At 58.8% G+C, this 27021-nt stretch overlaps 2 protein-coding genes across 5 annotated transcripts in view; one reads left to right on the top strand and one right to left on the bottom strand.

Moving 5' to 3' along the window:
- The window catches only part of TRIP10 (thyroid hormone receptor interactor 10), a 76333-nt gene extending 70424 nt beyond the window's left edge, over positions 1-5909 (top strand). For both annotated transcript variants that reach the window (XM_054012476.1, XM_054012475.1), the window contains 4 exons: positions 305-437; positions 2666-2787; positions 3135-3265; positions 4172-5909. In XM_054012476.1, the coding sequence (XP_053868451.1) occupies positions 305-437; positions 2666-2787; positions 3135-3265; positions 4172-4320 (535 nt within the window). In that variant the 3' untranslated portion in view covers positions 4321-5909. The remainder of the gene's footprint in view (positions 1-304; positions 438-2665; positions 2788-3134; positions 3266-4171) is intronic.
- SH2D3A (SH2 domain containing 3A) lies at positions 4625-25565 on the bottom strand. Of its 3 annotated transcripts, XM_054012473.1 has the most exons (12): positions 25402-25565; positions 22872-23008; positions 19801-19959; positions 18249-18362; positions 17194-17627; positions 16355-16452; positions 14740-15326; positions 13021-13136; positions 11489-11660; positions 10813-10924; positions 9734-9919; positions 4625-9252 (listed from the first exon to the last, which is right to left on the bottom strand). In XM_054012473.1, the coding sequence occupies exons 4-12, from the start codon at positions 18354-18356 to the stop codon at positions 9080-9082; spliced, it is 1986 nt and encodes a 661-aa protein (XP_053868448.1). In that variant the 5' UTR covers positions 18357-18362; positions 19801-19959; positions 22872-23008; positions 25402-25565; the 3' UTR covers positions 4625-9079. The 3 variants fall into 3 exon arrangements, with proteins under 3 accessions (XP_053868448.1, XP_053868447.1, XP_053868449.1); XM_054012472.1 differs by lacking the exon at positions 19801-19959; XM_054012474.1 differs by lacking the exons at positions 19801-19959; positions 22872-23008; positions 25402-25565 and adding an exon at positions 19647-19765.
- Positions 25566-27021: the final 1456 nt, after the last annotated feature.

The following is a 27021-nucleotide window of genomic DNA, read 5'->3' as shown; positions in this document are numbered from 1 at the left end:
CATTCCCTCTGAAGCACCTGGTATTGGCCACTGTTGGAAGACAGGATACTGGGCTAGATGGACCTTTGTCTGACCCAGTGTGGCCGTTCTGATGTTCTTGTGTAACTCCTAGTCCAGTGCTCTGTCTGTTAGGACGCACTCCTTCCCCTTGTTCTCTTCAGATGCAGGAGGAAATAAAGGGAGGGAACCAATCAGTTTGCATTCCTACAATTTGCATCCAAATCTCTTTGCCAGAAGGCAGAAATTTTGTGTGCTGTCCCTTTAAATCCCTTCCCCTAACATTTCCCTCTCCCCTTGCCCACAGAGATGCCTTAAACAAGATGAAGGACGTGTACCAGAAGACGCCCCAGATGGGTGACCCCGCTAGCCTGGAGCCAAAGATCTCTGAGACCCTAAGCAACATCGAGAAGCTGCGCCTAGAAATCCAGAAATACGAGGTAAGGGGGAGGTGCGGGGGGGGGGGGTCACGGGATGGGGCTACCTCTGACACACTCCCCAGGCCCCTTTGGGAATCCACACATCCGGCTCTGCTCTCCAGCCATCTGTGGCTCCAGACACCGGCGATGCCCCGTATGGTCTGACCAGTCCTTCCTTTGAACCGGTTTAAAGTGCGGTAAATCTATAAGGGAGGTCTTTATCTCCTTCTAGTGGCCGAACCATGTAACAGCGCCTCCCCCTTCTCGAGCGCTTTTCATCCTTGGAGCCCAGCGTTTTACCGACGAGGACCGACATTTTACAGTGGGGGAAACTGAGGCAAAACACGGGGAAAGTGTCTTGCCAAGACTAACCCAGCAGGCCAGTGTCAGAGCTGGGAATAAAACCTAGATCTCCTGAGTCCCTGGCTAAGTGTTCTATCTATGTATATTTCAATAAGAATGTAAAAAAAAAAAAAAAAAAATCACACTCCTAACTGATGTTAATATATGGTCAAAATTGTCTGGCCCATCTAGCACAATGATCCCCGCGTCCACACGGTGTCCCTTGGCTTGCTGATGGATTCTAAGTATTTTAGGTCCTTATGTGGCCCCCGTCATTGTCGCATCTAAGCAGCGCACCATCTTGAGTGTATTTATCCTCCCAGGGCAAAGCGGTTATCTTCGTTGTACAGGTGGGGAGACTGAGGCACAGAGCAGCTAAGTAACATGCCCAGGGTCACACAGGAAGTCTGTGGCAGAGCAGGGACTTGAACCTGGGACTTAAGTCATAGGCTAGTGCCCAACTGCTGCACCATCCTGCTTCTTTAAGGCATATTGGGGTCCCACTCAGATTGGAAGCTATTTGGGGCAAAGACCAGCGTCTTGTTCTGTGTTCGTACAGCACCTAGCACAATAGAAACCTAGGCCATGACTGGGGCGCATAGGCACTACCGTAATGCACCCAATAAATAATGTACAGCATCTAGCACAGCAGAGACTTGGGCCATGACTGAGGCTCTTAGGCACTACCATAATATACCTAATAAATAATGTACAGCACCTAGCACAATGGAGACCTAGGCCATGACTGAGGCAACTAGGCACTGCAACAATATGAATAATATCAAAAGATGAGAGAATATTTTAAACCAGGCAGTGACCCTACTGATAATGGTGTCACGACCGCATTGGTTCTCAGGTTAGGTGTCCTTATGATTCAAAGGCTGCTGGTTTGATTTATGAGCGGTTGCGTCGTGCCTAAATTATTCTGGGGTGAATCATGTGTGTAACTCCGTGCCCAGTATCGTTTCATTCATAGAAACAGCCTGGGCCTTCGGTCGCTTTCTCTTTCTCAAGCGACGAGCTTTACCCCAGACAATCCTGTTAAATGGCTCTGCCCAGTTTCCTTATTCGCTAAGGAAGTTACTCTTGGCCACAGGTTTATTTTATGAATGAGTCGGCTGAATGTGCGTCGCCTGATAAAAGCACCTTCCCCCGCCCCATTCCTCCAGTGATTGACTCTCTTGGGTGTTTCCTGTTCCTACAGGTCATAGCCCGTGTCTCTGATACTGGAGTGGGCAGGAATGGGACTGTAGCTAACTGGCTGGGAGGCAGGACTCCTGGGTTCTATTCACAGCTCAGGAGGAAGCGGCAGAGGCCGTGCTAACCTTAACCCTAAACAGGAATATTTTGGGGGGCCCCCCATCCCCCCTCACCCACCTCCTAAAAATACTAATATTTCCATAACAAATATACCAACACACCATGGACTGATACGCTTGTTAAATAAGGTGAATGGTATTTTGGGGGTATTACTAAAGCGGGTCCCCCGTGAGCCGTTTGGGGCCCTAAGCAGTTGCTTAGTCTCCTTACGTCTAGCACCACCATGGAGGAATGGGGTCTAGTGGTTAGAGCTCCTGGGTTCTGAGCACTGATTTTGCACTAACTCACGCTGGGGGTGGGCCGGGCAAGACAAAATATGGGGAGCCCAAAGACTGTGCGAAGCCTGGAGCAGAACTGAGAATCGGGGTACTTGACCTGCTCTGACTGCCTGGGTCTGTAGCTATTCTGAGGGCAGGGATGGGGCCAAGACCCCATAGGGGGACAGCTGCTAAGGGGCGTGCCCTGCCAGGGCCAGAGAAGGAAGCCCCATGTGAACGAAGCCGCTTGCCCCCATGTGCGATCTGTCTCTGCTGTGGGGAGGCAGGAATGAAATGCTTGAACCTTTCTCTCTCTCCCGCGCCTCCCAGTCGTGGCTGGCCGAAGCCGAGAGCAGAATGCTGAGTAACCGGCCGGACAACACCCTGAGATACAGTCACCACCTGGACCACGCCACCACCCTGAACAACAACGGCTCCCACGAGAAGGGCAGGTGAGGAGGTGAAATGTCCGTCCCCAGGAGCTAGGGGGAGCAGGCGGCCGTGATACCCAGGTGTGGGGGCTGCTGAATCCTCACCCACATGTGCGGTTTGGGATCTCTGGGCCGGGTGCCATCTGTCTGAATAGAACCCAGGAGTCTTGGCTCCTTAGTCCCCCAGTTCTTATCACTAGATCCTGCACCCCTCCCAGAGTGGGGATTAGAACCCAGGAGTCCTGGCTCTCAGTTCCCCTGCTCTAACCCCTAGACCACACTCGTGCTTCTGAACAGCCACCCTGGACTCCCTGTGGCTGGAGCTACCCCCAGAAACAGCCGCTCACCCTGTCTCATTGGTCCCTCAGCCCTGACGCCACCCACTCCGACGACAGCCAGGATGCCCTGAACCAGCCGATCTACACGGAGTTTGACGAGGACTTCGAGGAGGACCTGGCCTCGCCCATCGGCACCTGTGTGGCCATGTACCAGTTTGAAGGTACTCGCCCAAGACATTTCTGAGCCAGGTTCCCTGGTTGGACTACATCTCCCATGATTCACCAGGGTCTTGCCCCTCTGACTGAGGAAACAGTGCATTATGGGAGTCTTTGGGCCATGGTGCATCATGGGAGATGAAGTCCAGCTTGGGAGCTGGGCCTAGAAAGGAGAATGGGAGTGTGAGGCACCTGAACCACGACTCCCATGAGGCATCATGGCCGCATTTCCTCATCAAAATATTCTGCTGTTGGGGTAATTTTACAGAAGAAAATTGACACTTCCATGGGAAGCAGATACTTTTACCTGAAAAATCTCATTCAAAAACCAATTTTCTGCTGGAAATTTTTCAACCATCCTTAGCCACTTCCCCCACATGACTGGTGTGCAGTCAGGATAACAGTCTTACTACTGCTGGCTGCTAACAGAGCTCCTCGTTTTAGCTCATACAGTAGGAACCCATTTTAATACTGAGGGTCTTGAGTTCAAATCCCGCTTAAGGGTTGGAGACTTCACCGCTAAGCAGGCTACATCTCCACACCCCTGTTCAGTCCACCCCACCCCCCTCCCTCCAGGTAGGCGTTTGGCATAAGTTCCCCTTTAACAGCTGCCCACTGGGATATTTCTTGGCTAATGGGGGACAAGGAAGGGTCACTTAGGGTCTGTGCCGTTCACCCGTATCTTCCAGGGGAAACTTCCAGCCCGCAGTGGCCTATTGCTGCAGCCAGCTATGTGGATTTGGGGAAGGGGTACAGAGGGTGTGATCCCCCTGGAGTCCTAGGAGCTCTAACATACAGGTCCTCCTATCACAGGGATGGGGGGGAACCTAGCTGAGCTCTGAAACAAGTGATTCTTCTAACCCCATTGCCTTGATTTCCCCTACCCCTTTCCTCCCTCCCCCTCACCCCAGGTTCCAGCGAAGGCACCATCTCCATGACGGAGGGAGAGGAGCTGAGCCTGATGGAGGAGGACAAAGGCGATGGCTGGACGCGGGTGCGGAGGAGCAAAGGCGGCGAGGGCTACGTGCCAACATCCTACCTGCGGGTCACCCTGAACTGAGCTGGGGCCTCCCCCCCCGCCCGGAGAGCGGCAGCTGGCTCGTGGAGCTGCAGGGGCTGGCGGGGATTGGAGCAACGCTGCTGGAACCTGGGGGTTGGGACTCAGGGGTACAGGCGTGGAAGTGGCCTCTGGCCCTGCATAGACAAGTGGCCCTCGGGGGCAAGCAGTGGCGCCGGCTTGCAAAGCACCTCGCCTGTGAGGGGAAGGAGAAACCCTTCCACCCCCTTCTGCCCAAGCCCCAGCTCTGTGGAATTTCACATTTCAGCATGGCCTCTCCGCTTATGGGGGAGGCTGCAGTGGGTGCTGGGGGGAGGGATGGACTGGGTTTCTGACTGCTGCCCCCCCATACTCCATACTGCGCCCCCTCCGGCAGATCCCCGGGGAGTGAGTAACTCAACCTCCCCCCAAAAAACAGCTGCTGCACCCCCTCCCCTGCTCTTAAGCACCCCACATTTCCCCCAGTGGTGTGGATGCAATCATCCCTGTGTCCACAAGGGGGCATGGGTCAGATTACATCCCTCTATACGCAATGAGGCCAGGGTTCCCATCCGGCCCCCTACCCCCTCCAGTGCAGGGCTCATAGGAGCCTGTTATTATTTCCCCCTGTAGGGAGGGGGGTGTATGAGATCTCTGGGGTGAAGGGAGCTGCACTGTCTCCTGCTAGCTTAGGGCAAAGGGATGCAGGTTTCATCAAGGTGTGCTGGGCAGAGCCCATTTTTTGGGAGGGGGGGGGGCGCTTATGGAATAGAAAGTGTCCTCTGTATCTGTTCTTCCATGCTTGTCACCCTGGCATCTGGGCGCCGTCCAGGTGCGTGTTAAGCAGCATGATAAACCTCAGGCCTGGGTTGGCTGTTTCCCTCCTGGGATTCGAACCCGGGACCTGTGGCTCCCCACTTAAGCTGGCGCCAGCCTGGATGTTAATGGAACAGAGGCGCCGGCCAGCCGGGAGTCCCGGGGCCCGAACCTCCGTGCGTTCTCTGCCAGGGCCCGTGGGTCTGAATTCCCCTGTCCCTAGGTGGGAGTGAGTACCCGTTACAGCTGCCGCCACCAGCTCCATCATCGGCCGAGCTCCCGCCCGCTTCCCCCTCCGCCACTGTGCCCACGTCATGCACTTTATTCCCCAGACTCCAGAACTCGCCCAGCCAAGGAAGAAAAGAGCAAAAAGTGCCTATTGCATCAATGAATCTGTCCCCTGGGGGGTGGGGGAGGCTGATCTCGTTGGGGGAAGCCCAGGGCTCCGAGCTGCAGCCAACCCTTTCTGTGTAATTTTTTTTTTTTTTAGAGGACTCTTAATATATTAGCTTTTTATACAGTGACCAATTACTGCTCATTTTAGCCTATGCCTCAGTTAACCTGTAACATACGTATAAATGTGCCAGTTGTCTTGGCTTCTGTTCACCCGATGGGGGAGGGAGGGGGCAGATCTGTCTCCCCTCTGGTTCTGAGACGTGGGTCTGGGGGGGTCGCTGGGCCGGAGCCCATAGAATGTATTTCCACTGCAGCCTGGTGCCTTTTACACTTTATGTACATAGTTGATTTCCCCACCCCCTCCTGTGCAGTTTTTAAGTTTATAAAAACAATACAGACTCGGTGGCACTGAGGCCTCAGTTTGTTTGGGACGTGGGAGGGGAGCAGGGCGGTTCGTCTGTGTTCCCGTAACACCTAGACCACCCTGCTCTTAGGGAGAGGGGCACGGTTGGTTGTGTATATTAGCGTCCTGTCTAGAAGCCCACCAGCTGAGAGCAGGACCTCACTGTGGTGGCCCGGGCCCGACATCCGGGCCTTGTCTTCACTAAGGTGAGGTCTACACCACAGCCCTATGTCAATATAGGGGGGTTGAAAAATCCACCCCCGTGAGCAGTGCAGTTATACCGACTTATCCCCCTATGTATACATGCTATGGGGATGGGAGTGTTTCTCCTGTTGACATGGCCACCGCCTCTGGGGGCGGAGGATTAACTACGCTGGCGGGAGCAGATCTGCTAGTAGCGTTTTCACTCCAGTACGACAGCGGGGCAGCTGTCCTGTGAAGCCAAACCCTGAGGGATTCGAATACATGGGAATCCTAGAATATCAGGGTTGGAAGGGACCTCAGGAGGTCATCTAGTCCAACCCTCTGCTCAAAGCAGGACCAATTCCCAACTAAATCATCCCAGCCAGGGCTTTGTCAAGCTTGACCTTAAAAACCTCTAAAGGTAAAGATTTCACCACCTCCATAGGTAACCCATTCCAGTGCTTCACCGCCTTCCTAATATCCAACCTAAACCTCCCCCACTGCAACTTGAGACCATTACTCCTTGTTCTGTCATCAGGTACCACTGAGAACAGTCTAGATTCATCCTCTTTGGAACCCCCTTTCAGGTAGTTGAAAGCAGCTATCAAATCCCCCCTCATTCTTCTCTTCTGCAGACTAAACAATCCCAGTTCCTTCAGCCTCTCCTCATAAGAGGAAGACGCTCTAGTGTGGCCGAGGCAGGGTGTAGTTTTCACATGCACTAGCAGGTCCAGCTACAAACTATGATGTGGCTTAAGGTTTCCTTGAGGCTACGCCTAGTCTTCACTGGAACTTCGCCTTGTATCAGTGTGTTGGCTGACGCAAGTTAAGGGCACTTTTTTTCCTAAGGTGCTGGAGGGCCCGGCTGGGGATGTGGTCTGGGAAGTTTTTAAACGCAATGTAGCTAGTTGAGGTTTTGGAGGGGGTGGTATAGGATTGTTCTAGACTACCTCTGTGGAGGTAAATTACCTGTGCCCCTGCTACTGTGATGTACAACCCCTTGTGGGGCTAGCTGGCAGTAGAAATGGATCCTGGTTTTGCAGTGAGGACAGAGCTAAGGAGCGCACCTCCCTGTTTTTCATTTGGGGAAACTGAGGCACAGCAGCAGTGACAGTCCCCCAGCTGCACAGTGGCAGACCTGCAACTAGAACACAGGTGGCCTCACAGGGTGCTAGTGGGTTTAGAGTAGGGGGAATTGGTCACCAGGACTCCTGGGTTCCGTTAGCAGTGCTAGGCACAAGGGAGGAGGGGGACTGGGAGTCAGGACTCCTGGGTTCTATTCTTAGCTGTGGGAGGGGCCTGGGCTCACATAGGTTTGCCTTCCATTGAGAGGAGGAATAGCTCAGCGGTTTGAGCATTGGCCTACTAAGCCCAGGGTTGTGAGTTCAATCCTTGAGGGAGCCATTTAGGGGTCTTGGGATTGGTCCTGCTTTAAGCAGGGGCTTGGTGACCTCCTGAGGTCCCTTCCAACCCTGATAGTCTCTGATTTTGCTATGTGACCATAGGCCTGTCTTGGTTTCCCCATAAGGGACATGGAACTTTTACTTCCATGTTAGAGGCAACATTTAAACAGCTTTTTTTCTGCTGGAGCCGGGGCCTAGTCACGCTTGTGCTGTCTCCAGCCACCCCCGTTCTTACTCCACCGTGGCTGTGGGGAAGAGAGGGGCCCCCCACGCATGGAATAGCAATTTAACTCAGCTGCAGTTTGCATTGGCTTATTCAGAGCAGGGGGCTTAAATTCCCACCCTCGCTGTGAGTGGTCCAGCTTCCCCCATCCACAAGGGCTGAGCCTGAGTTCAGAGCGTCCACACAGGGCTAAGCCTTGCTGTAACTACCCTCATTTAACTCCCCACCTTAGGCTCTCCTGGCCATAACCCTCCTGGCCAGCCGCTCCTTGGGGCATTGGACGGGTACCGACTCCAGCTGGTTCCCCTCACGTGAACATAGACGCGGCGGGGGGTGGGGTGGGGCAGGAAACATGACAGCCTGGCTCGGACCGTTCCCCTCGGTGGTGCGTTGTCTGGTTTCGCTTCCCCACTGCCCTGGGCTGAGGTCGGGGGCCGGGGGGAGGGGACGACACTAGGATGCTTTAGTTAAAGCGCGGCTGACAGCAGAAGCCGACCATCCTAGTCTAATCCCGGGCCGGCCCCTCCTAGCCTGCTTCCTGCCCGAACTGGCTGCAGAACCCAGGTGTCCCCTGCTGTAACCATTAGGCAATTCTTCATCCCTGGGGCAGAGCTAACAGCCCCCTGCTACCCCGACTCAGGGGAGCTCCCCTAATGCACTGAGGGCAGCACAAAACCTGCTCATTTCAGGGGAGAAGTGGGCAGGGGCGGAGAGAGACTTTTCACTAAGTCGCCAATTGTCATTGGAAGGGGGCAGGGGGCTTCTGCTGCACCAGCCCCCGCAGGCTGCAACTCAGCCCCTAGCCGCCTCCCCCACGTAACCTCCAGCCACCCCGGGGACAGGCGCTACCCTTTGCAGCAATTCTCCAAGCCAGCTGGAAGGCTTCGGTTTATTGCTCCAGGCACCCCTCCTCTGCTGGCAGGGGGAAATCCCCCCCTGCTCCTCCGCTCCCTTTCACCAGCTCACACCCTCCCACGTTGGCAAAGAGGCGGGGGAAGCTAAAGTTGCAGTGGCATTTTGCATTTAAAAAGCCGTAGGCTCGCGGGTGCAATGGGTCTACCAATCCTTCCCGCTCCCCCAAGCTTCTGTACACGGAGCAGCCGCCTCCAGTAGCAAGGCACGGGGGGCTGGCAGAATACGGCACGGGCGTAAGCCGTGGAAATCTGTCTCCCCCGTCCTCTGCGGCGGTGGGGCCTGGAAGGCTTTCGGTTTCAGGCTAGTTCCCTTTCCCTCATCCTGCTCCTGGCACTGGCTCGTGGAGAGATCTCCAGGCCCAGGGGCGTGGTCGCTCCTCCATCCTGTGCTGACTTGGCTCTGCAAGCCATTGTTCATGGTCCGTGCCGTGGTGGCGGAGGAAACTCAGGGCTCCGTTTTCCCCGCTGGTTCTAGTTTCTGGGACAGCACCGTGAGGATGGCGTCGAATTTCCTGTAGCGCTCGGCCCGGTCCGCGGCCGCTCCTTTGCTGCCCCAGAATAAGCGGAGCGCGAACTCGGTTTGGAAAGCTTCGAGGAGCTCCGGCGTGGCTTGGAAGCCTAGGGAGAGGAGAGAAGATACCAGGGAAGGGCTGAGAGGTACAGGAGGGCAGGGGCTCTGGCTTGTTCCTTCCTACGCTATTTGTGTAATCGCAGGCCGAACTGGCTCCACATACACTGGGGCTACTCAAACCATTTCCATCAAAGCCGGCTTTGAGAATAGTATTGTTTGGATCTGCCTCGGCTGGGCCCTGTGGGAGTCGCAGGGCAGTGGCTGCATATCCACCACCACCTCTAGGGGCAGGGCTCCCTCATTGGACTACATCTCCTATGATGCACCACAGCATCGCTTCATGGTGCAGTGAAGCAATGGCAGCATGGGAGTCCCAGGTCAGGGGAGCATCATGGGAGATGTAGTCCAGCTGGGGAACCCAGCCCAGAGAAAAGGGGGAGTATAACGAGGCAACTGACCTACAACTCCTATGAGGCTCTGGAGACCCTTTAGCCAGCCCCTGACCCACACAGCTCCCTGCAGCCCTACCTTGGAGCTTAGCCTCTGCGGTGGCTTTGTAGGCCCCGGCGCTGGTGGCGATGGAGCGGGCGGACTCCAGCGTGCGTAGGAGGAGGTCGCAGCTCTCCTCATGGTCGTCCCAGAGCTGCTCCCCTTCCATGAGGCTGATGAGAGGCAGGAGGTGTGGGACGGCGACCTCTCCTTGGGAGGAGTTCCCTGCAGCACGGGGACAAGGCGTCAGAGAGCCACCTTCCAGCAGGGGCCTGTACCCACTCACCTATCCAACCTGCGCCTTGCAGGCCAGGCACTACTGCCCAGACAAATCTGGCCCACCCCGATCTGCTTTGCTGTTGCAGGCTGGGGCTAGAGAAATAAGATTGAGGACTGGCCATGGAGGGTGAAATGCAGCCCTGGTGTAAGGGTGCAGCTACGGGCAGCCCCGAGGCTTACTGCAGAGGCTGCTGGGAGAAGAGGATCAGACCCCATTTGAGACGTGGACAGAAAGACGTCCGCTCGATCTTTGGTACTGAGCTGGCACTCCCCCCCCCCCCCCAGCCCCTCACGGTCATTAATGCATTTATCCTCACAACCCCCGGAGAGGCCGGGCTCTCATCCCCATTGTACAGAGGGGGAAACTGAGGCACAGAGGGACTATGTGATTTGTTCACAGGGACTCTGGAGCAGAGCAGAGGACTGAAGCTGGTGTTCCCAAGTCTCAGGCCAGCATGCTAACCTGGGCCAGCCATCCTCCTGGACTGGGCCAGGGCTCTGGCATAGGGGCATAGAAGGGTACTTGTGGGAAGGGGGGGGATAGCAGCACAGTTAGGGGACCTGTACCATTTGGCAACAGAGGCGGGAGAGGGGGCCTGGCTGTGATCCAGCCCAGGCTGGTGGGACACAAGCCCAGGTGAGGCTACCCCCCCCTCCCCCAAGCCTAATTCCCACTTCTCCAGGTGTCAGCCACCCCCTGCAGCCCTCTCTTCCTGGGGTGAGATTCACCCCCCATGATGCTCCCCCCACATCGCCTCCACCCCCGGGCAGATCCCTCCCCAGCTTGTTCCATCCCCTCTCAGGTCCATGGCCTGGGCCCACCGCGGGCCCCGTCTCACCTTCCCCCCGGTGGAGGCGTTTCACGAAGGGCTTGAGGTCCTTCTCGAAGGCGATGGCGCTCTCGGTGTGGCTCTGCCGCAGCTTCTGCCACGTCTGATCCAGCCGCGCAATCTGCGGGGTGGTGGTGGGGACACGGGGATAGGAGTGAGCTACTGGGGGGCTACGGCGGGTGCCCTGCCTTGGGGCAAGCGCCACTGACCAGACCCTGGCAACTTGCCAGATGGATGGGAGTCCCGTTCCTTAGGGATAGATCAAGGCCTGTTGGATCCCATTATGCTGTAGCAACTCAAGACCCCCGACTGCGCCGGGCGCTGCGCAGACCCAGTGACCAAGATCGGGGCCCGCAGCGTGCTGGGCGCTGCACAGACCCATAGACAGTCCTTGCCCTGAACAGCTCACTGTATACACACACAGTGCGGGCAGGGGAAACTGAGGCCCAGAGAGGAGACGCGACCTGTCCAAGGTCACTGGTCTGCTAGTCCATTAGAACACATTACCTCCCCACCAATGGGGACCAAGACAGTCTGTTCCCCAGGGCTCCATCCAGCAGGCCAAGCTACAGGGCTCACAGCCCGCTCCTTGACGAGACAATTCCATACGCCCCTCTCTATGGGCCAGCCTGAACCATCCCTCTATGGGGAACAGGAGCTAGTCACCCCCCGGCCCACCCCTCACCTGGGGCAGCTGCAGGCCCTTCATCACGGCCGACAGAGCGAACAGGTCCCCGGCCGAGCCCTTTAGCTCCACGGCCAGCTGAACGATCTTGTGCAGGGTGGCGGCTCGCTCCGCCACGGCCCCCGTGCAGCCCAGGATGTCCACAGCGATGCCCAGGGCAATGAGATGGTGCCTGGAAGGGACAGAGACACCGCAGGGGCTGAACCTTACCACTCACTAGCAGGGCACACAGTGGAGCCCGGGCTGTAGCTGCTCAAGGGAGGCGGATGTTACCTGGGGCAAGCTAAGCAGGTCTGGGCTTGGTTGTGTGTTAAATGGGAGACCTGCAAGGGAACCCCCCTGTGCCTAACATAGGGAGGGGCTCAGAAGGGGGAGCGCTCCCCACTGAGGTCTGGTCTCCACTTAAAACATAGGTCAACCTAGTTACAGTGCTCAGGGGTGTGAGAAATTCACTTCCCCCCCTCCCCCAAATGACATAGCTAAGCCCCAGTGTAGACACCCCTAGGGTGACAGAAGAATTCTTCCGTTGCCCTAGTTACTGCCATGGGGAGGGGTGGCTTTACTACAGCGATGGGAAAAACCTCTTCTGCCGTGATGAGAGTCCGCATTGTGGGTGTAGTGTGGACATGCCCTGGGTCAGTGCAGATCCCAATGCCCCAGCATGGTGCTCGGAGGGGCGGGGGTCTGTGCTGCAGGGAGTGGGGGTTTCAGGCGGGGGTGCTCTCCCCCTGGCAGTCAGTACCACAGTCAGTATCACACTGCAGTGCTAGGTAGGAGGCGCTCTGCCATCTTTCACGAGGCCCCTGAGCTTGTCTACACAAACAAACATTTAGTTTGCAGCACGCTGGGGGTGGGAACTTGCTCCAGCCGGCCACGCTCTAAGATCTGGTCTCCACTATGGCGCTCAGGGTGTGAACCACTCTCTCTCCCCCCCCCGAGTGACACAGCTATGATGATCTAGCCCCCGGCATAGCCAGCGCTACGTGGATGGGAGGGAAGCTACCGCCTCTCGTGGAGGTGGATTAACTATGCTGCCGGGAGAAACTCTCTCCCGTCGGCTTAGAGCAATTTCATCACAGCGCCAGCCACAGCGTTCTAAGCGTAGCCCGGCCCGCTGGATCCCTGCTGATGCCCACTAGAAGTTCGTTAGTGCGCGTTGATCCAGTCGTGTTTCAAAGAGCACTAGAGCAAAGCGCATTCACGAGCTGGTGATGCACAGGGACTGAGCGCACAGGCAGGGTGGGGGGAGGTAGGCTCCCACCCTAGCTTGCCGCGAACTAAATGTTCATGTAGACAAGCCCTTAAGCCTTACCCCAGGCTGTGGTCGGTAAAGGCTTTACCCAGCCATGTTTTATTCTAACTTTCCCTCCGCGGCTTTAATTAGACTCCAGCTCCTCCTCCTGCCAGTGCAAATCCTGCCGTGCAGCTATTTAGCCACCCTCGTGCGCTCCCCCAGAAGCAGCCGCATTTCAACACTGCCACGCCTCAGCCCGCAGCCTCTGTCCCCGCACCCTGCTCCCCCAGGCCGGTACCTTTCCAACAGGTCCAGGCGCAGCTGGTGCCCGTGAGGCAGGGTGATCAGCTCCAGCCCCGAGCTCACCCCCATCGCCCGCTGCTGCTCCCTGAGCACCCCGGTGATCCTGCCAGCCTGGTGCAAGCAACAAACAAGCGCAGGAGTGAGGGCCTGAGACTTGCCGGGACAAAGGGACCCACCTGCCGGCGGGGTGGGGGAGGGGGGCGGTGGAGGGGAGCCAGATCACTGGGTCCCCCAAGGGGTCTGGGATTTTTCTCATTACACTGATGAGCCCCTGGATACGCCGATCTCCCCATTCCACATTCAGTGGGGAGCGAGCAATACCCCCAGCCAGGCTCAAACAGGGCCATCCAAAGACCAGGGAGGGTGGGTCACCGTCAGTCCATAAGCCACCCCTGACCCATCTCCAGGATCGCTGTGCTGCAGGGAGTGGGGATCAATAGGGGGCGCTCTCCCCGCACAGTTACTTCTGTGCTGGGGCATTGGGGTCAGCACTAGGGGGCGCTGTGCTACAAAGGAGCAGGGCGGGGGGCTCAGGAGGGGGCGCTCTCCCCTCACAGACAGTGCCAACCCCAACCCGCTATAACTATCCGGATCTCCTGCTTCCCGTTCCCAGGGCTGCTTCCGGGCAGAGCTATGGGGCTCCTACCCATTCCCCTTAGGGTGGGGACAGTTCCATAGCCCCCGAGATCCCCTACCCCCCTAAACAACCCCCCCCCTCAATATTTAACCCCTTCTCCCCACAGGCTGCAGCTTAGCTAAGCTGGCAGGTCTCGGACTCTGGGAAGGGCCAGTCCAATGGGCCCTCTTGGCGGGGGAAAGCCTGAGGACCATGGGTGGGGCTGGGGCACGAGAGGAGAAGAGAGGAGCGCTCCTATTAATTGGGCTGGAGAGGTCTGAGATGGGGCCACCGGCGCAGGATAACAAGCCCCCCGGGGGAGAGCGGAGCAGCCGCTGTGCCGGGCTGAGGTACAAGTGCACAGACCCCAGTGGTCAGTTTTTACCCCGAGGGTCCGATTGCATCCCCAGGAGGTCCTGGGGTCCAGGGCCGTTAGAGGCGGGGGTGATGCCACCCACCCATCCATGCTGATCGGGTTTAGTGTCTGGGTGCTGGGTGGCGCTGGTAGCCTGTGATATCCAGGCCAATGATCCTGTCTGGCCTTAAATTCTATGGCTCTGTGGGGTCTTCCGCTAAAAGGGTCTCAAAGCACTTTACAAAGACGCAGTGGTGCCTCACAACCAGCTCACCTCCCCACACCCCACTGCCCTGGAGGACACTATCATCCCCCCACCATACAGACTGGGGAAACTGAGGCAGAGGGAAAGGAAGGGACTGACCCATAGTTGAACAGTGAGTTAGCAATAGAGCTGGGACTGGAACCCAGGAGTCCTGGCTCCCAGTGCCCCCCTGCTCTAACCACTACACCCCACTCACCTCCCAGAGCTAGGGTTAGAACCCAGGAGTCCTGGCTCCCAGCGCCCCCCTGCTCTAACCACTACACCCCACTCCCCTCCCAGAGCTAGGGATAGAACCCAGGAGTCCTGGCTCCCAGTGCCCCCCTGCTCTAACCACTACACCCCACTCCCCTCCCAGAGCTAGGGTTAGAACCCAGGAGTCCTGGCTCCCAGCGCCCCCCCTGCTCTAACCACTACACCCCACTCCCCTCCCAGAGCTAGGGATAGAACCCAGAAGTCCTGGCTCCCAGCGCCCTCTTACCAAACAGTCTATGTAGAGGATGTGCAGGGCCATGGTCCGGCAGTCATGCCAGTCGAAAAGGTCCTTGAGCCGTTTGAGGGCGCCAGGCTCCAGGGGCTTGTTGTCGGGGGGCAGGAGGAGTGAGTGGAAGCTGTGGGGCTGGAAGGAGGAGGCTGTCTCCAGTAGGGGGCGCACAAAGCCCTCCATCTCCTCCTCATAGGGGCGCGGCCGGGGGAGCGGCGCCACCTCGTCCTCGAGGAAGCCAAAGGCCGTGTCCGTGGCCCGGGCCCGGCCACGCCACTTCTCCTCGGTGTGCAGCCGAGCCACGTGGCTCCGCAAGCCGGCCGGGGCTTTGGGCACCAGCTCACAGTAGGTGTTGAGCTGCTCCTGGGAGGCGTCGCCCACCAGCATGGAGGGGGCCCGCAGGGGCTTGGGGGGAGCCTTGGAGTGCAGCTGCCCCTCCGAGCCGCTCAAGGCTGCACCCCCCTCAGGGTCCAGGCACCGGGGGGCGGTGGGCCGCAGCACGGGGTCGCTGCCAGTGCGGAAGACGGGCGAGGGGGGCGGGAGCTCGCCCCGTTCCTGGGTGCCGGCTGGAGCTTCCGGGCTGCCTACAGAGGGAGATGGGACCATGTCAGAGCGGGGAACGGAGCGGCCAGACGCATGGACCCCACAGAGCCTGGTTCTGATCTCAGCCAGGACGGGTGTGAATCCGGAGTCGCTCCCCTAGGGACAGGGGTGGCAATCGGAGCTGTGGTGATGTGCAGTAGGGCCAGATCCCCAGGCTGTAGCCCCACTGGAGTCGATGGAGAGATGCAAATTTACACCAGCTTGAGGATCTGGTTTGTAAGGAGTCCGTTATTTGGTGTATTATGGTAACGCTTGAGAGCCCCTGTCATGGTCCAGAACCCTGTTGCGCTAGGCACTGTGCATTATCTATCAGATGTATTCTGGTAGCACCTAGGGGCCCTGCTCATGGACCAGGAGCGTGCTAGACACTGTGCATTATACATCAGAACGGCCAGACTGGGTCAGACCAAAGGTCCATCTAGCCCAGTGTCCTGTCTGCCAACAGTGGCCAATGCCAGGTGCCCCAGAGGGAATGAACAGAACAGGGAATCATCAAGTGATCCATCCCCTGTCGCCCATTCCCAGCTTCTAGCAAACAGAGGCTGGGGACACCATCCCTATCCATCCTGGCTAATAGCCATAGATGGACCGATCCTCCATGAACTTATCTAGCTCCTTTTTGAACCCCGTTACAGTCTTGGCCTTCACAACATCCTCTGGCAAGGAGTTCCACAGGTTGACTGTGCGCTGTGTGAAAAAATACTTCCTTTTCTTTGTTTTAAACCTGCTGCCTATTAAGGTGTCTATTAGATGTATTACAGTAGCACCTAGGAGCCCCGCTCCATGAGCGTGCTAGGCACGTTACATTATCTATTAGGTGTATTATGGTACCCCCTGGGAGCATTGCATTAGGGAGCTGCACAAATCCTGTTACACCAGCGTCAATCCAGAGGAACTGCATTGAAGGTGGCAGCCAAACCAACCCCTGCCCTGTACCCCCCACGTGGCGGAAGGGGTAATACCTCCCAGGAGAGGCAGCCTTTGCCCTCCAGCCCCGGCCCCCACGCACCTGTCCGCAGGTTACTGTCTGACTGCGCCGTGTAGAGGGAGGGTCTCCGGCCCAGCTGATCCAGCCCGGTGGGGTGGCTCCCACTTCTGTCTTTCACTCTGCAGGGAGAAGCGGCGACACCGTGAGCCCCAGGCCACTGCAGACCCTCAAGCTGCAAAGGGCCCCCGCCCAGAATGAAGGGGATGCCGGAGTAATGGGCCCGGCTGGCAGATCTGGGCTGCTCTACGGAACGTGATCGTTCGCGGGGAAGCCAGTTTGGAGCCCGAGTTGCTGGTGTGAGTCAGGCACAGCACCAGGGACCACCCTTTCAGACCCAACCCACAGCCTGGGGGCAGTTTGGCAGACACGGGGCTAATAATCAGGGCAGCCCCTATCCCCCTGGGTTCGAATGCGCTTAGCAAGGAATTGAGCATCACAACCCATCCCCGGATGAGAGGCTCAGAAGACCCACTTCACTGATGGGGAAACTGAGGCACGGAAAGGGGAATGGGCTTCCCCCGAGGTCACACTGCGACTCTATGGTACAGCGGGAATAGAACCTAGGAGTCCTGACTCCGAGTCCTCCCTGCTCAAACCCACCAGACCCCCAACTCCCCTCCCAGGCTAGGAACTGAACCCAGGCGTCCTGACTCCCAGCCTGTCCCGCGCTCTAACTATTAGACGCCACTTCCCTCCCAGAATTGGGCAGAGAACCCAGGCGTGCTGACTCCCAGCCCATCCCCCGCTCTAACCACTAGACCCCACTTCCCTCCCGGAATTGGGCAGAGAACCCAGGCGTCCTGACTCCCAGCACCCCAGCCGGAGTTCTAACCAGGGCCATTTCCCATCCCAGCGCTCACCGGCGCAGGTTCCCCTCTGTCGCCATCTCCCCAGCGGTGAGCCTGTGGAGGCCGAGTCTGCGGGGAGCTGCGTCCCCCTTGGCCGGCTCCTGCCCGTCCACACGGGGCTGGACGGTGGCCCGGTAGCGCTCCTGCAGCCAGCGCAGCGGCACCTCCCGGTTGACGGGCCGGGAGACCACGGCGCCCGAGGTCTCCGAGACGGGCGTGCGGTTGCCCACGTAGAAGCGCACCAGGGCCGGCACGTTGTCGAACTGGTCCTGCTCGAACTGGAAGAGGGTACGGGAGTAGCCCAGGCGTGGGCGCAGCACCACCCGGATGATTTTGAAGTGCAGGGGCTCGCCCTGCCAGCGGCACGACAGCACGTAGTCCCCCTGGCTGGAGCCTGAGTCCCGGATCAGGAAATCCCCGTCCTCCCCCAGCAGGGACTCGGCCTCCTGGGAAGACAAGGGCTGTTCAGGGGTGGGGATGGCAGGCAGTGGGACTAGTGGTTAGAGCAGGGGGGCTGGGAGTCAGGACTCCTGGGTTCCATTCCCGGCTCTGGGAGGGGAGTGGGGTCTAGTAGTTAGAGCTGGGAGGGGGCTGGGAGTCAGGACTCCTGGGATCCATCCCTGGCTCTGGGAGGGGAGTGGGGTCTAGTAGTTAGAGCTGGGAGGGGGCTGGGAGTCAGGACTCCTGGGTTCCATCCCTGGCTCTGGGAGGGGAGTGGAGTCTAGTGGTTAGAGCAGGGAGGGGGCTGGGAGTCAGGACTCCTGGGTTCCATTCCCGGCTCTGGGAGGGGAATGGAGTTTAGTGGTTAGAGCGAGGGGGGCGGGGGGCTGGGAGTCAGGACTCCTGGGTTCCATCCCTGGCTCTGTCACTGACTTTCCGTGTGACCTTGGCCAAGTCACTTCCCCTCCGTAAAACAGGGATACCGAGTGTCCCGGGCAGCGGGACTGAGCTCCATGGGGCAGGGCCTCTCTCTGGATCGATGCAGCATCCAGGGCAGTGAGGCCTGACCTCAGCTGGGGCCTCTGAGCACTACCATAATACACCTAATAGATGGGAATCGTGGGTACCTCCCGTGGCAGGCAGCCGTGGTACCACGCGTGGCTCCGCAGCTCCTCGGTGCTGAGCTTCAGCTCCTCCTCCAGCTCCTTCCGGAGCAACTCCTTGGCCAACTCCATGGTCACCTGGGCGACGAAAGGTCAAAGGTCAGCAGCAACATCTTCCTCCCGGCACCTGGTTTGGTGCTCCCACCTTCCCGGCCCATCCCCCCCAGACCCACGCAGCCTGACCTGTCGCAGCCTCTGACCGCAGGACAGGGCAGTTTCCTACCGGGGTCAGAGAGCAGACAGGGATCCTCCCCCCCCACCCCGTCCCTCCACTGCCTTGAGGACTTTGCCCCCTACTCCTGCTGGTCATCCATTAACCGCTTCTGTGCCTGATCCATTCGCACAACAGGCGCTAGTCATTCCATAGGGCTGAATCAGCATGGCCCGGTGCCAACGGGAACCCCAAGGCGCAGGCCTGCTGGGTCGCCACCGGGGCCAGCGCCACTTTCACACCCCCAGGGTGCATTACAACAGCACCCAGAGCCTTCACCCGAGATCAGGGCCCGCTGTGCCAGGCGCTGCACAGACACGGAGAGAGACAGGCCCTGCCCCAGCTGAGATCAGGGCCCGCTGTGCCAGGCGCTGCACAGACACAGCGAGAGACAGGCCCTGTCCCAGCTGAGATCAGGGCCCCGTTGTGCCGGGCGCTGCACACAATGAGAAATGGACAAAATGGTAAAATCCAGGCTAACAATCCTTCCTCTTGCTTTGTGTCCTTATACTGTGAGCTCTTCGGGGCAGAGACGCTCTCCCTCTGCCTGAGCACCATGGCAGGGGCACCCCCAATCTCAACTGGGGCCTGCGCAGCACCCAGCCCGATGGCGGGGAGGGGGCGGGGGGAGCCGAACCTGGGCGGTGCCTCGAGACCAGGGGTTCTCAACCTTTTCCTTTCTGACGCCGGCCCAGCTGTGCCACAACAACTGATGTTCTGCATCTAAAAGCCAGGCCGGCGTTCCGGGGTAGCAAGCCGGACAACTGCCTGGGGCCCCTTGCCACAGGGGGCCCCGCAAAGCTAAGTTGCTCAGGTTTCAGCCCCGGGCGGCGGGGCTTGGGGCCCTGGGCTGTAGTCCTGTGTGGCAGGGCTTTGGCTTTCTGCCCTGGGCCCTGGCGAGTCTAATGCCAGATGTGCTTGGCGGACCCCCTGAAGCCTGCACGCGGCCCCCCGAAGGGGCCCCGGACCCCTGGGGGAGAACCACTGCTCTAGACTCGACTGTAATATCACCACTAACGTTCGTGCCGGTGGCTTTGTGGGTGACGCTGTGCAAAGAGGCTGAGGAAGAGGGGAAGGCGATAAGAAGCGGGCGTGGAAAGAGCAAAGTGCCAAACGCAGCCGTGGCATGTAACCCTCTCGGATCCCTTTACCCTGCGAGGAGCCTGCCTGTTCACCCGGCTCCGGAGGAATCTAGTCCTCGGGATCAGATCCTCCTGTCCCAACGGTGGCTCCTCCGGACTGTCTGCTCGGGGCGGGCTCCTTCCGGTTCACGCAGCTCCTGGCCTAGGCAGGTTATGAGCACACCTTGGGATGCCTGGGCGCTGAGTCAGCGGCACTGGGAGCCCGCCAGGAGGCCGGAAGAGTTCCAGCCCAGCGAGCGGGCCCCGTGGTTCAGCTCCAACAGGCTGGCATGCAAGAGTCCTCAACGCAGGGGACGGGGCCGTTCAAGACGAGTCTGCACTCCTGCTTACGGAGGAGAGGGAGAGGGCACTGCAGGAGCTGGGGGGTTGCCCTGCAGCCAGCTTGCGCCCCACAAGATCACTGCACCCTTGCGTGTGTGCCTCAGTTTCCCCTCCTCCTGCACCCTGGTGGGACTCAGCGACCACGCAGCTGGGAACAGAATGCAGGAGTCCTGCTTCCCAGCCCGCCTGGCACTCTCCTTCCAGAGCTAGGACTCCTGGGTTCTAATCCAGTCTCCCCACCACACCAACCACTAGACTCCACTCCCCTCCCAGAGCCTGGTTGATTCACCTTACTGAACAGATAGCGTTCACCTTCAGCCTTGGATCCAGGATCCCCACGTCCCTCTAGTCCTTTTCTAGGGCTCCGGTCACCCTCGTATCAGGACCCCCTGCTAGCCTTGCTCCTGGACTCCTGCCCCAGCTACTCCTCCACCCACCCCGGACTGCCCCAGCCTCTTCTCAACCGACACTGACTTCAAGCTTCTACTTACGGAGACCCCCAATAAGTCACATGACTCTTCACAGCTGTGGTCCCTAAAGTCAGGGGCTGCGCCTTGGGGCTCCCAGTCACATGCTCCCTACAGCACCTCCTGCTGGGAGGGGCTGGGACTGGAGGGGCCAGGAGCTCCCCCACAGCCAGCGCTCCTGCCCCACTCCCCACAGCGCCCCCTGCTGGGAGAGGCCAGGGCTGGGGTAGCTGGGAGCTCCCCCCCACAGCCAGCGCTCCTGCCCCACTCCCCACAGCGCCCCCTGCTGGGAGAGGCCAGCGTTGGGATAGCTGGGAGTTCCCCCCACACCCAGCGCTCCTGCCCCACTCCCCACAGCGCCCCCTGCTGGGAGAGGCCAGGGCTGGGGTAGCCTACATTTCCTACAATGGTACTTCTACAACAGAGGCGGCAGAGGGATCCCAAATTCTGTGGGTCACAAACCGAGACTCTGAGCTCCCTGTGTTGCTGCCACGTGGCTCACCCAGCCCCTTTGGCCCCAAACGCCATCCTTCCCTGTGGCCTAGGTGTGTCTCCGTATCCCGGCACCGTCCTGCCCAACCAGCTGCTGTGCCGCGACGGGAACCCTAGAGCAGTGGTTCTCAACTGGGGGGCGGGGAGCACAAGCAGGTTTCAGGGGGGGGCCGCCAAAACGAACCAGAGAGGGGCCAGCGTTAGACTCACTGGGGCCCAGGGCAGGAAGCCGAAGCCCGAGCCCCACCGCCTGGGGCTGAAGCCAAAGCCCGAGCAACTTAGCTTCATGGGGGGACCCCTGTGGCGTGAGTCCCTGGGCAATTACCCGGCTTGCCAGCCCCTAACGCCAGCCCTGGCTTTTAACCTACTGAATATGCAGAAAACCAGATGTTGTGACACAGGTGGGCCATGGAATTTGTATAGCATGGGGGGGGAGGGGCTCAGAAAGAAAAAGGTTGAGAAGCTCGATGCACCCGCGGGTGCCACACCCACGCTGGAAGGACCCTCTGCCCCCGTTAGACGACATGAGACAGCCGCCGATTGGGATTCGGATCTAGAGCCTCCTCGCAGGGGACTAGGCACCTGCAAAGCCTGTTTGCCTAGAATACAATTAACAAGGACAGGCCCAGCCGGCACAGGGGTCCTGCTGGGCAAACGAGGAGCTATTGCCGTTTAACTCGCTTCCTCAGCCTGACAGGCGAAGGGCCCAAAATGATCAGGGCGTGGCGGCATGCCCCAGATGACCCCGGCAGGTGACCCACGCTCCCTGCTGCAGAAGGTGGCGAATCCCGTCACTTCCCAGGTCCCTGCCAATCTGGGCCGGGGGGAAATTCCTGCCCGACCCCAGATCTGCCGATCAGTTTGACCCTGAACAGGGGAGCAAGACCCACCAGCCAGACATCTCTGGCCCTCCTCAAAGCACCGGTCCCCGTGGTGTCCCATCTCCAGCTGTGGAGTGCTGCAGCGCGGGCCACCCGCCCCGCTCTGGCATCAGCCAAGCTCTACCTCCAGCCCTGAGCCCACTCAGCGGGCATTTTGCAGCTGCTGTCAACCGGTCTAGGATCAGGCCCTGAGCGTGGGCAGTGGTCCGTTCTCTTGACTCCCCGCCCCACGCGTTAGCTACCCGACTGTCCACACCACTCACACGTGGGACCGCGAGGGAGCATTTGCACAAACGTGGCACAATGGGCTACAATTTACGACCCCACGGTGCTTATTCGGATCTCAGGCTGTCCCTGCAGACCTAGAGGACAGTGACTCACCCCCTGGGCCATAATTTGGGCCCTAGCTTAGGTCTTGGGAGACCCGGGTTCTAATCCCTGCTCTGCCGCAGACTCCCAGGGTGACCTTCAGCAAGTCACGTAGCCTCTCTGAGCCTCAGTTTCCCCATTTGTACAATGGGAATCCCAGCAGTGCCCTGCCTCAGATGGGGGGTTGGGAGGATAAATATATTAAAGACCGCGAAGGGCTTTGAGATCTGCTTGTGAAAAGCACCGTGGAAGAGCTGTGATTATATCCCCCGCTCAACCAGCCAGCCCTCTGCTTCCTTTGATCCTTGCCGCAGAGCTGCCAAGACAAAATTCCTGCCAAGGTCAGGGACAGGCCCCCGTCTACAGAAGGGCTGAGCCCTCTACGCCGGCGCCAGCCAACGCCACTGCCCAGCTCTGTAGATCACAAGCCCAGATCTGAGGTGACCTCCCCCCGTGGCTAATTCCCCCCACTGTTAAAAATGTGATTCTTATTTGCAGCGTGAATTGGTCTGGCCTCAGCTTCCAGCCGCTGCATCTCTTCCTGCTAAATGTAAGGGCCGCCTAGGATAGGTGCTTCTAGGCTGTGATCAAGTCACCTCTTAACCTTCTCTTGGATAAGCTAAACAAATCAGGCTCCTTAATTCTCTCAGCGTCAGGCCGGTTTGAATCACTCACATCAAGGGATACAAGAATCTATGACTTACAGGCAACTCCGGGGCATCACGCGAGGGGATGCGCAGTCTGACGGGGCATCCAACCCTCTAGGACCGTTCGCCACTGGGTTTGATAGGCCTCTGCCCTCCAGAGCTCACGCCAAGCTCCCCCGCAGAGATGCTTCCTCCTAAAAGGAGATGAGATTCAGATCAAAAGCCCCCTGGGAAGAAACTGATCGGCAAGACAAGTGAGATGAAAGGAGGGGCGGCTCCCAAGCGCCCCGGTGTCTCCATCAGCAAAGAATTAAAGAGACAGATAAAAAGTCACAGGGAGACACAGTACATGATGGACCCCCCTGATTTTTATCAGTGGGGCAGACCAAAAAAGCAGGTAAGTCAGGCCAGCGCATGGAGAATGGGGAGACGCGGGGCCAGGGTCTGACCTCGGCTAGGGTAAATCCAGAGTCACTCCAGCGACATCCATGGATTGACACCATTGTCTGGATCTAATACAACAGGGACTGGGGGCAGGGTGGGGGATACCAGGCCCATCAAGGGTGAGGCAATAAAGAGCTAGATGGGTACATTGAGCTGATCCAGGGTGGGGTGGGCAGGATACCGGGCTAGGTGGCCCATTGGCCAGACCTGGCAGCATGGTGTGGGCGGGAAGGGAGGAGGCGGGATACCGGGCTAGATGGGCCCATTGGCCAGACCTGGCAGCATGGTGTGGGCGGGAAGGGAGGAGGCGGGATACCAGGCTAGGTGGCCCATTGGCCTGATCTGGCACCATGGTGTGGGCGGGGAGGGAGGAGGCGGGATACCGGGCTAGGTGGCCCATTGGCCAGACTTGGCAGCATGGTGTGGGCGGGGAGGGAGGAAGTGGGATACCGGGCTTGATGGGCCTATTGGTCTGTTCCCGCAGGATAGTCCCTATGTCCCGGTCCCTGAACTTCATGTCACTAGGTCAGCGGCAATGCAGGGGCCTTGTGATGCCGTAATTTTCCTGGCTCTCACCACCCTTCTAATCCCCCGGCGCAGCCCCATTGGACGGGAGCTGCACGCCCGGCTCAGGACATCGCCCTGGCCCTGTGGCTTCATCCCTAGGAATCCTAGAATCCTAGAATCTCAGGGTTGGAAGGGACCTCTGGAGGTCATCTAGTCCAACCCCCTGCTCAAAGCAGGACCAATCCCCAACTAAACCAAACACAAAGGGCTGGGCGGCCACACAATGGGGAGGAAATCCTCCGCCCTGGCGTGCTTCCCCCCCAGCCATCGCAGGCCCGGTTTGCTGGAACAACACCAGCCTTGAGGCAGGCTCAGGGATTGGATCCGCCTCCCACACTCCCCAGGGATCTCAGCTGGTGTAAATCCGCCACGACTCCCAAGGCGCAGAGACAGCTTACGCCCGCCGGGGATCTGGCCCCATTGACTCCAGCGGCGCATCGCCCACGGGGGCAAAAAGAAAACTGGCAAAGGGAATGGACACCAACGGCTGGACAACGGAGCCAGCGCGACCGCAGGGGAAGGAAGCCGGTCACCCGAAATAAGTGACGTAACCTGTGTATTTGTTCCGATCAGCCACGGCCCACCGTCTCCAGCGCAGCGTGTGCCAGGGCTCTGTGGGCACCGCGTGCCCCTGACCACAGCAGAGGCATGACACATGCTGGCCACATGCTGATTTCAGATACCCCAGGGGAAATCCAGGGTCCCCCTCCGACTGCCACGGGGTCAGGGCTGAACCAGGCCCTACTCCCCCCAATTGTCTTTCCCGCAGATAGATCATCACGCAGTCAAAGCCCTTCTTCCAAGGGCTAGATAAAGGGGGTGGGGGGGTTGTGCTTTTAATCCAGCTGTAGGGTGTGCGTTGGGGGGTAACCAGCAAACAAAGGGTGCTGGGTTGGCGGCAGGGTATGCAGGGGATTTAGGGAGAGCTCCAATCTCTCTCTGGGGAAACAATCTGAAAAATGGTGGTGTGGGAACAGAGATAAGATTCCCCCTAGGTTTAGGGGGGGGTTAGCTAACATGCTCCCCCAAAACAAATCTAGCTCAGCCCTGTAACTGGGTACCCCATCAGGGCAGGAGCCAGTGGGAACATCTCCCATCTCACTGCCAGGGCAGGGTCCCCAGAATAGATCCCCCCATCCTGGTCACCTTATATAGGGCAGGGCTCCCTCCCTCAGATCTCACCTCCAGGACACCTCCCCACCCCCATCTGGATCTCCTATGGGCAGGGTCCTCCCCCATCTCACCTCCCGGGCACCCCCCCCATCTGGATCTCCTATGGGCAGGCCCCCCCCCATCTCACCTCCCGGGCACCCCCTCCATCTGGATCTCCTATGGGCAGAGTCCCCCCCATCTCACCTCCCGGGCAGTCCCCCACCCCGATCTGGCTCATTTCTTTTCCTATAGGGCAGGGTCCCCACCCAGATCTCACCTCGAGGATACCCCCCCCCCCGATTCTAGCCGCCCCCCAAGACAGAAGCACCCCCCCTGGAGACATCCCCCCCCCCGCAGGGCTCCCCCTTCCCGGCCACCCCCAGGCAGGGCAGGGCAGGCGCAGGGGCGGGTGTCTCCCCCGTACCTGAGCGGCTGGGGCGCAGCGCTGCGGTTGCGGGTCCCGTGCGCGGCTCCGGCAGGTCCCCGCCAGCCCCGGGCTCTCCACTCGCCCCATTCCGCACATTCCAGCGCCCGGCAGCGGCTCCGCCCAGGGCCCGGACCCACCCGCGGGAGCAGCAGAGCCCGGGACCAGGCAGCCGGGGCCGGGGGGGCTGCGAGCCGGGGGGGCGGGGCTGCGTGCAACGGTGAGGGGCTGCGGGGGTGACGATGTGAGGTGGTGAACGCTTGTGAGTCTGGGTGTGAGGCGGAGTGTACCCCTGTGGCTGTGAGTTGGGAGTTGTGTGTTCTGGGAGTGACAGTAGGTGTGTGTTTGAATGTATCTGTGTGACTGTGAGTTGGGCTGTGTGTTCTGGGTGTGAGGCGGAGTGTATCCCTGTGACTGTGAGTTGGGTTGTGTGTTCTGGGAGTGACTGTAGGTGTGTGTGGGAATGTATCTGTGTGACTGTGAGTTGGGCTGTGTGTTCTGGGTGTGAGGCGGAATGTATCCCTGTGGCTGTGAGTTGGGTTGTGTGTTCTGGGAGTGACAGTAGGTGTGTGTTAGAATGTATCTGTGTGACTGTGAGTTGGGTTGTGTGTTCTGGGAGTGACAGTAGATGTGTGTTTGAATGTATCTGTGTGACTGTGAGTTGGGCTGTGTGTTCTGGGTGTGAGGCGGAGTGTATCCCTGTGACTGTGAGTTGGGTTGTGTGTTCTGGGAGTGACTGTAGGTGTGTGTGGGAATGTATCTGTGTGACTGTGAGTTGGGCTGTGTGTTCTGGGTGTGAGGCGGAATGTATCCCTGTGGCTGTGAGTGGGGTTGTGTGTTCTGGGAGTGACAGTAGGTGTGTGTTTGAATGTATCTGTGTGACTGTGAGTTGGGTTGTGTGTTCTGGGAGTGAGGCGGAGTGTATCCCTGTGACTGTGAGTTGGGTTGTGTGTTCTGGGAGTGACCGTAGGTGTGTGTGGGAATGTATCTGTGTGACTGTGAGTTGGGCTGTGTGTTCTGGGTGTGAGGCGGAATGTATCCCTGTGGCTGTGAGTTGGGTTGTGTGTTCTGGGAGTGACAGTAGATGTGTGCTTGAATGTATCTGTGTGATTGTGAGTTGGGTTGTGTGCTTTGGGTGTGATAGTGGGTGTGAATTTGAGTGTATCTCTGTGACAGATGGTGAGTCTGGTTGTGTGTTTTGGGTGTGAGTTTGAAGTGTATGAGTGTGAGCTGGTATGTTTGTGAGTCTGATTTCTGGGTGTGGTGTAATGGCACATTAGTGTCCTCGGGTAGGCTTGTGGGTGTCAGATGGGTTGTCTTTGTGAGTCTGTGTTTCGAGTGTGCCTGGGTGCTAGTGTGTTTGTGTAGCCTTGAAGGTGTGAGAAATGTGTTTGGAAGCCTGTGTGATTATGAGGTATTGTGAGTCCGATTGTGGAGGGGCAGCTGGTGTGGGTGTGATGGGGGGCGGGTGAGGCTGTAAGCACAGCCGCGGCGAGGGTTGCTGTTTGTGCCGCAGATGTGACCACTCCTCTAGGACTGTTGGCGTGAACGTGACTGTGGGCTGGTGTCGGCTTGAAAGTGAATGTGAGTGCTGGTGTACGAAACACCTCCTGTCACCAG

The sequence above is a fragment of the Malaclemys terrapin genome, chromosome 23 (assembly GCF_027887155.1).
Source record: "Malaclemys terrapin pileata isolate rMalTer1 chromosome 23, rMalTer1.hap1, whole genome shotgun sequence".
Taxonomy (NCBI): domain Eukaryota; kingdom Metazoa; phylum Chordata; order Testudines; family Emydidae; genus Malaclemys; species Malaclemys terrapin.
Note: the sequence above shows the minus strand (reverse complement) of the source record. Positions and strands in the feature narration are given on the sequence as shown.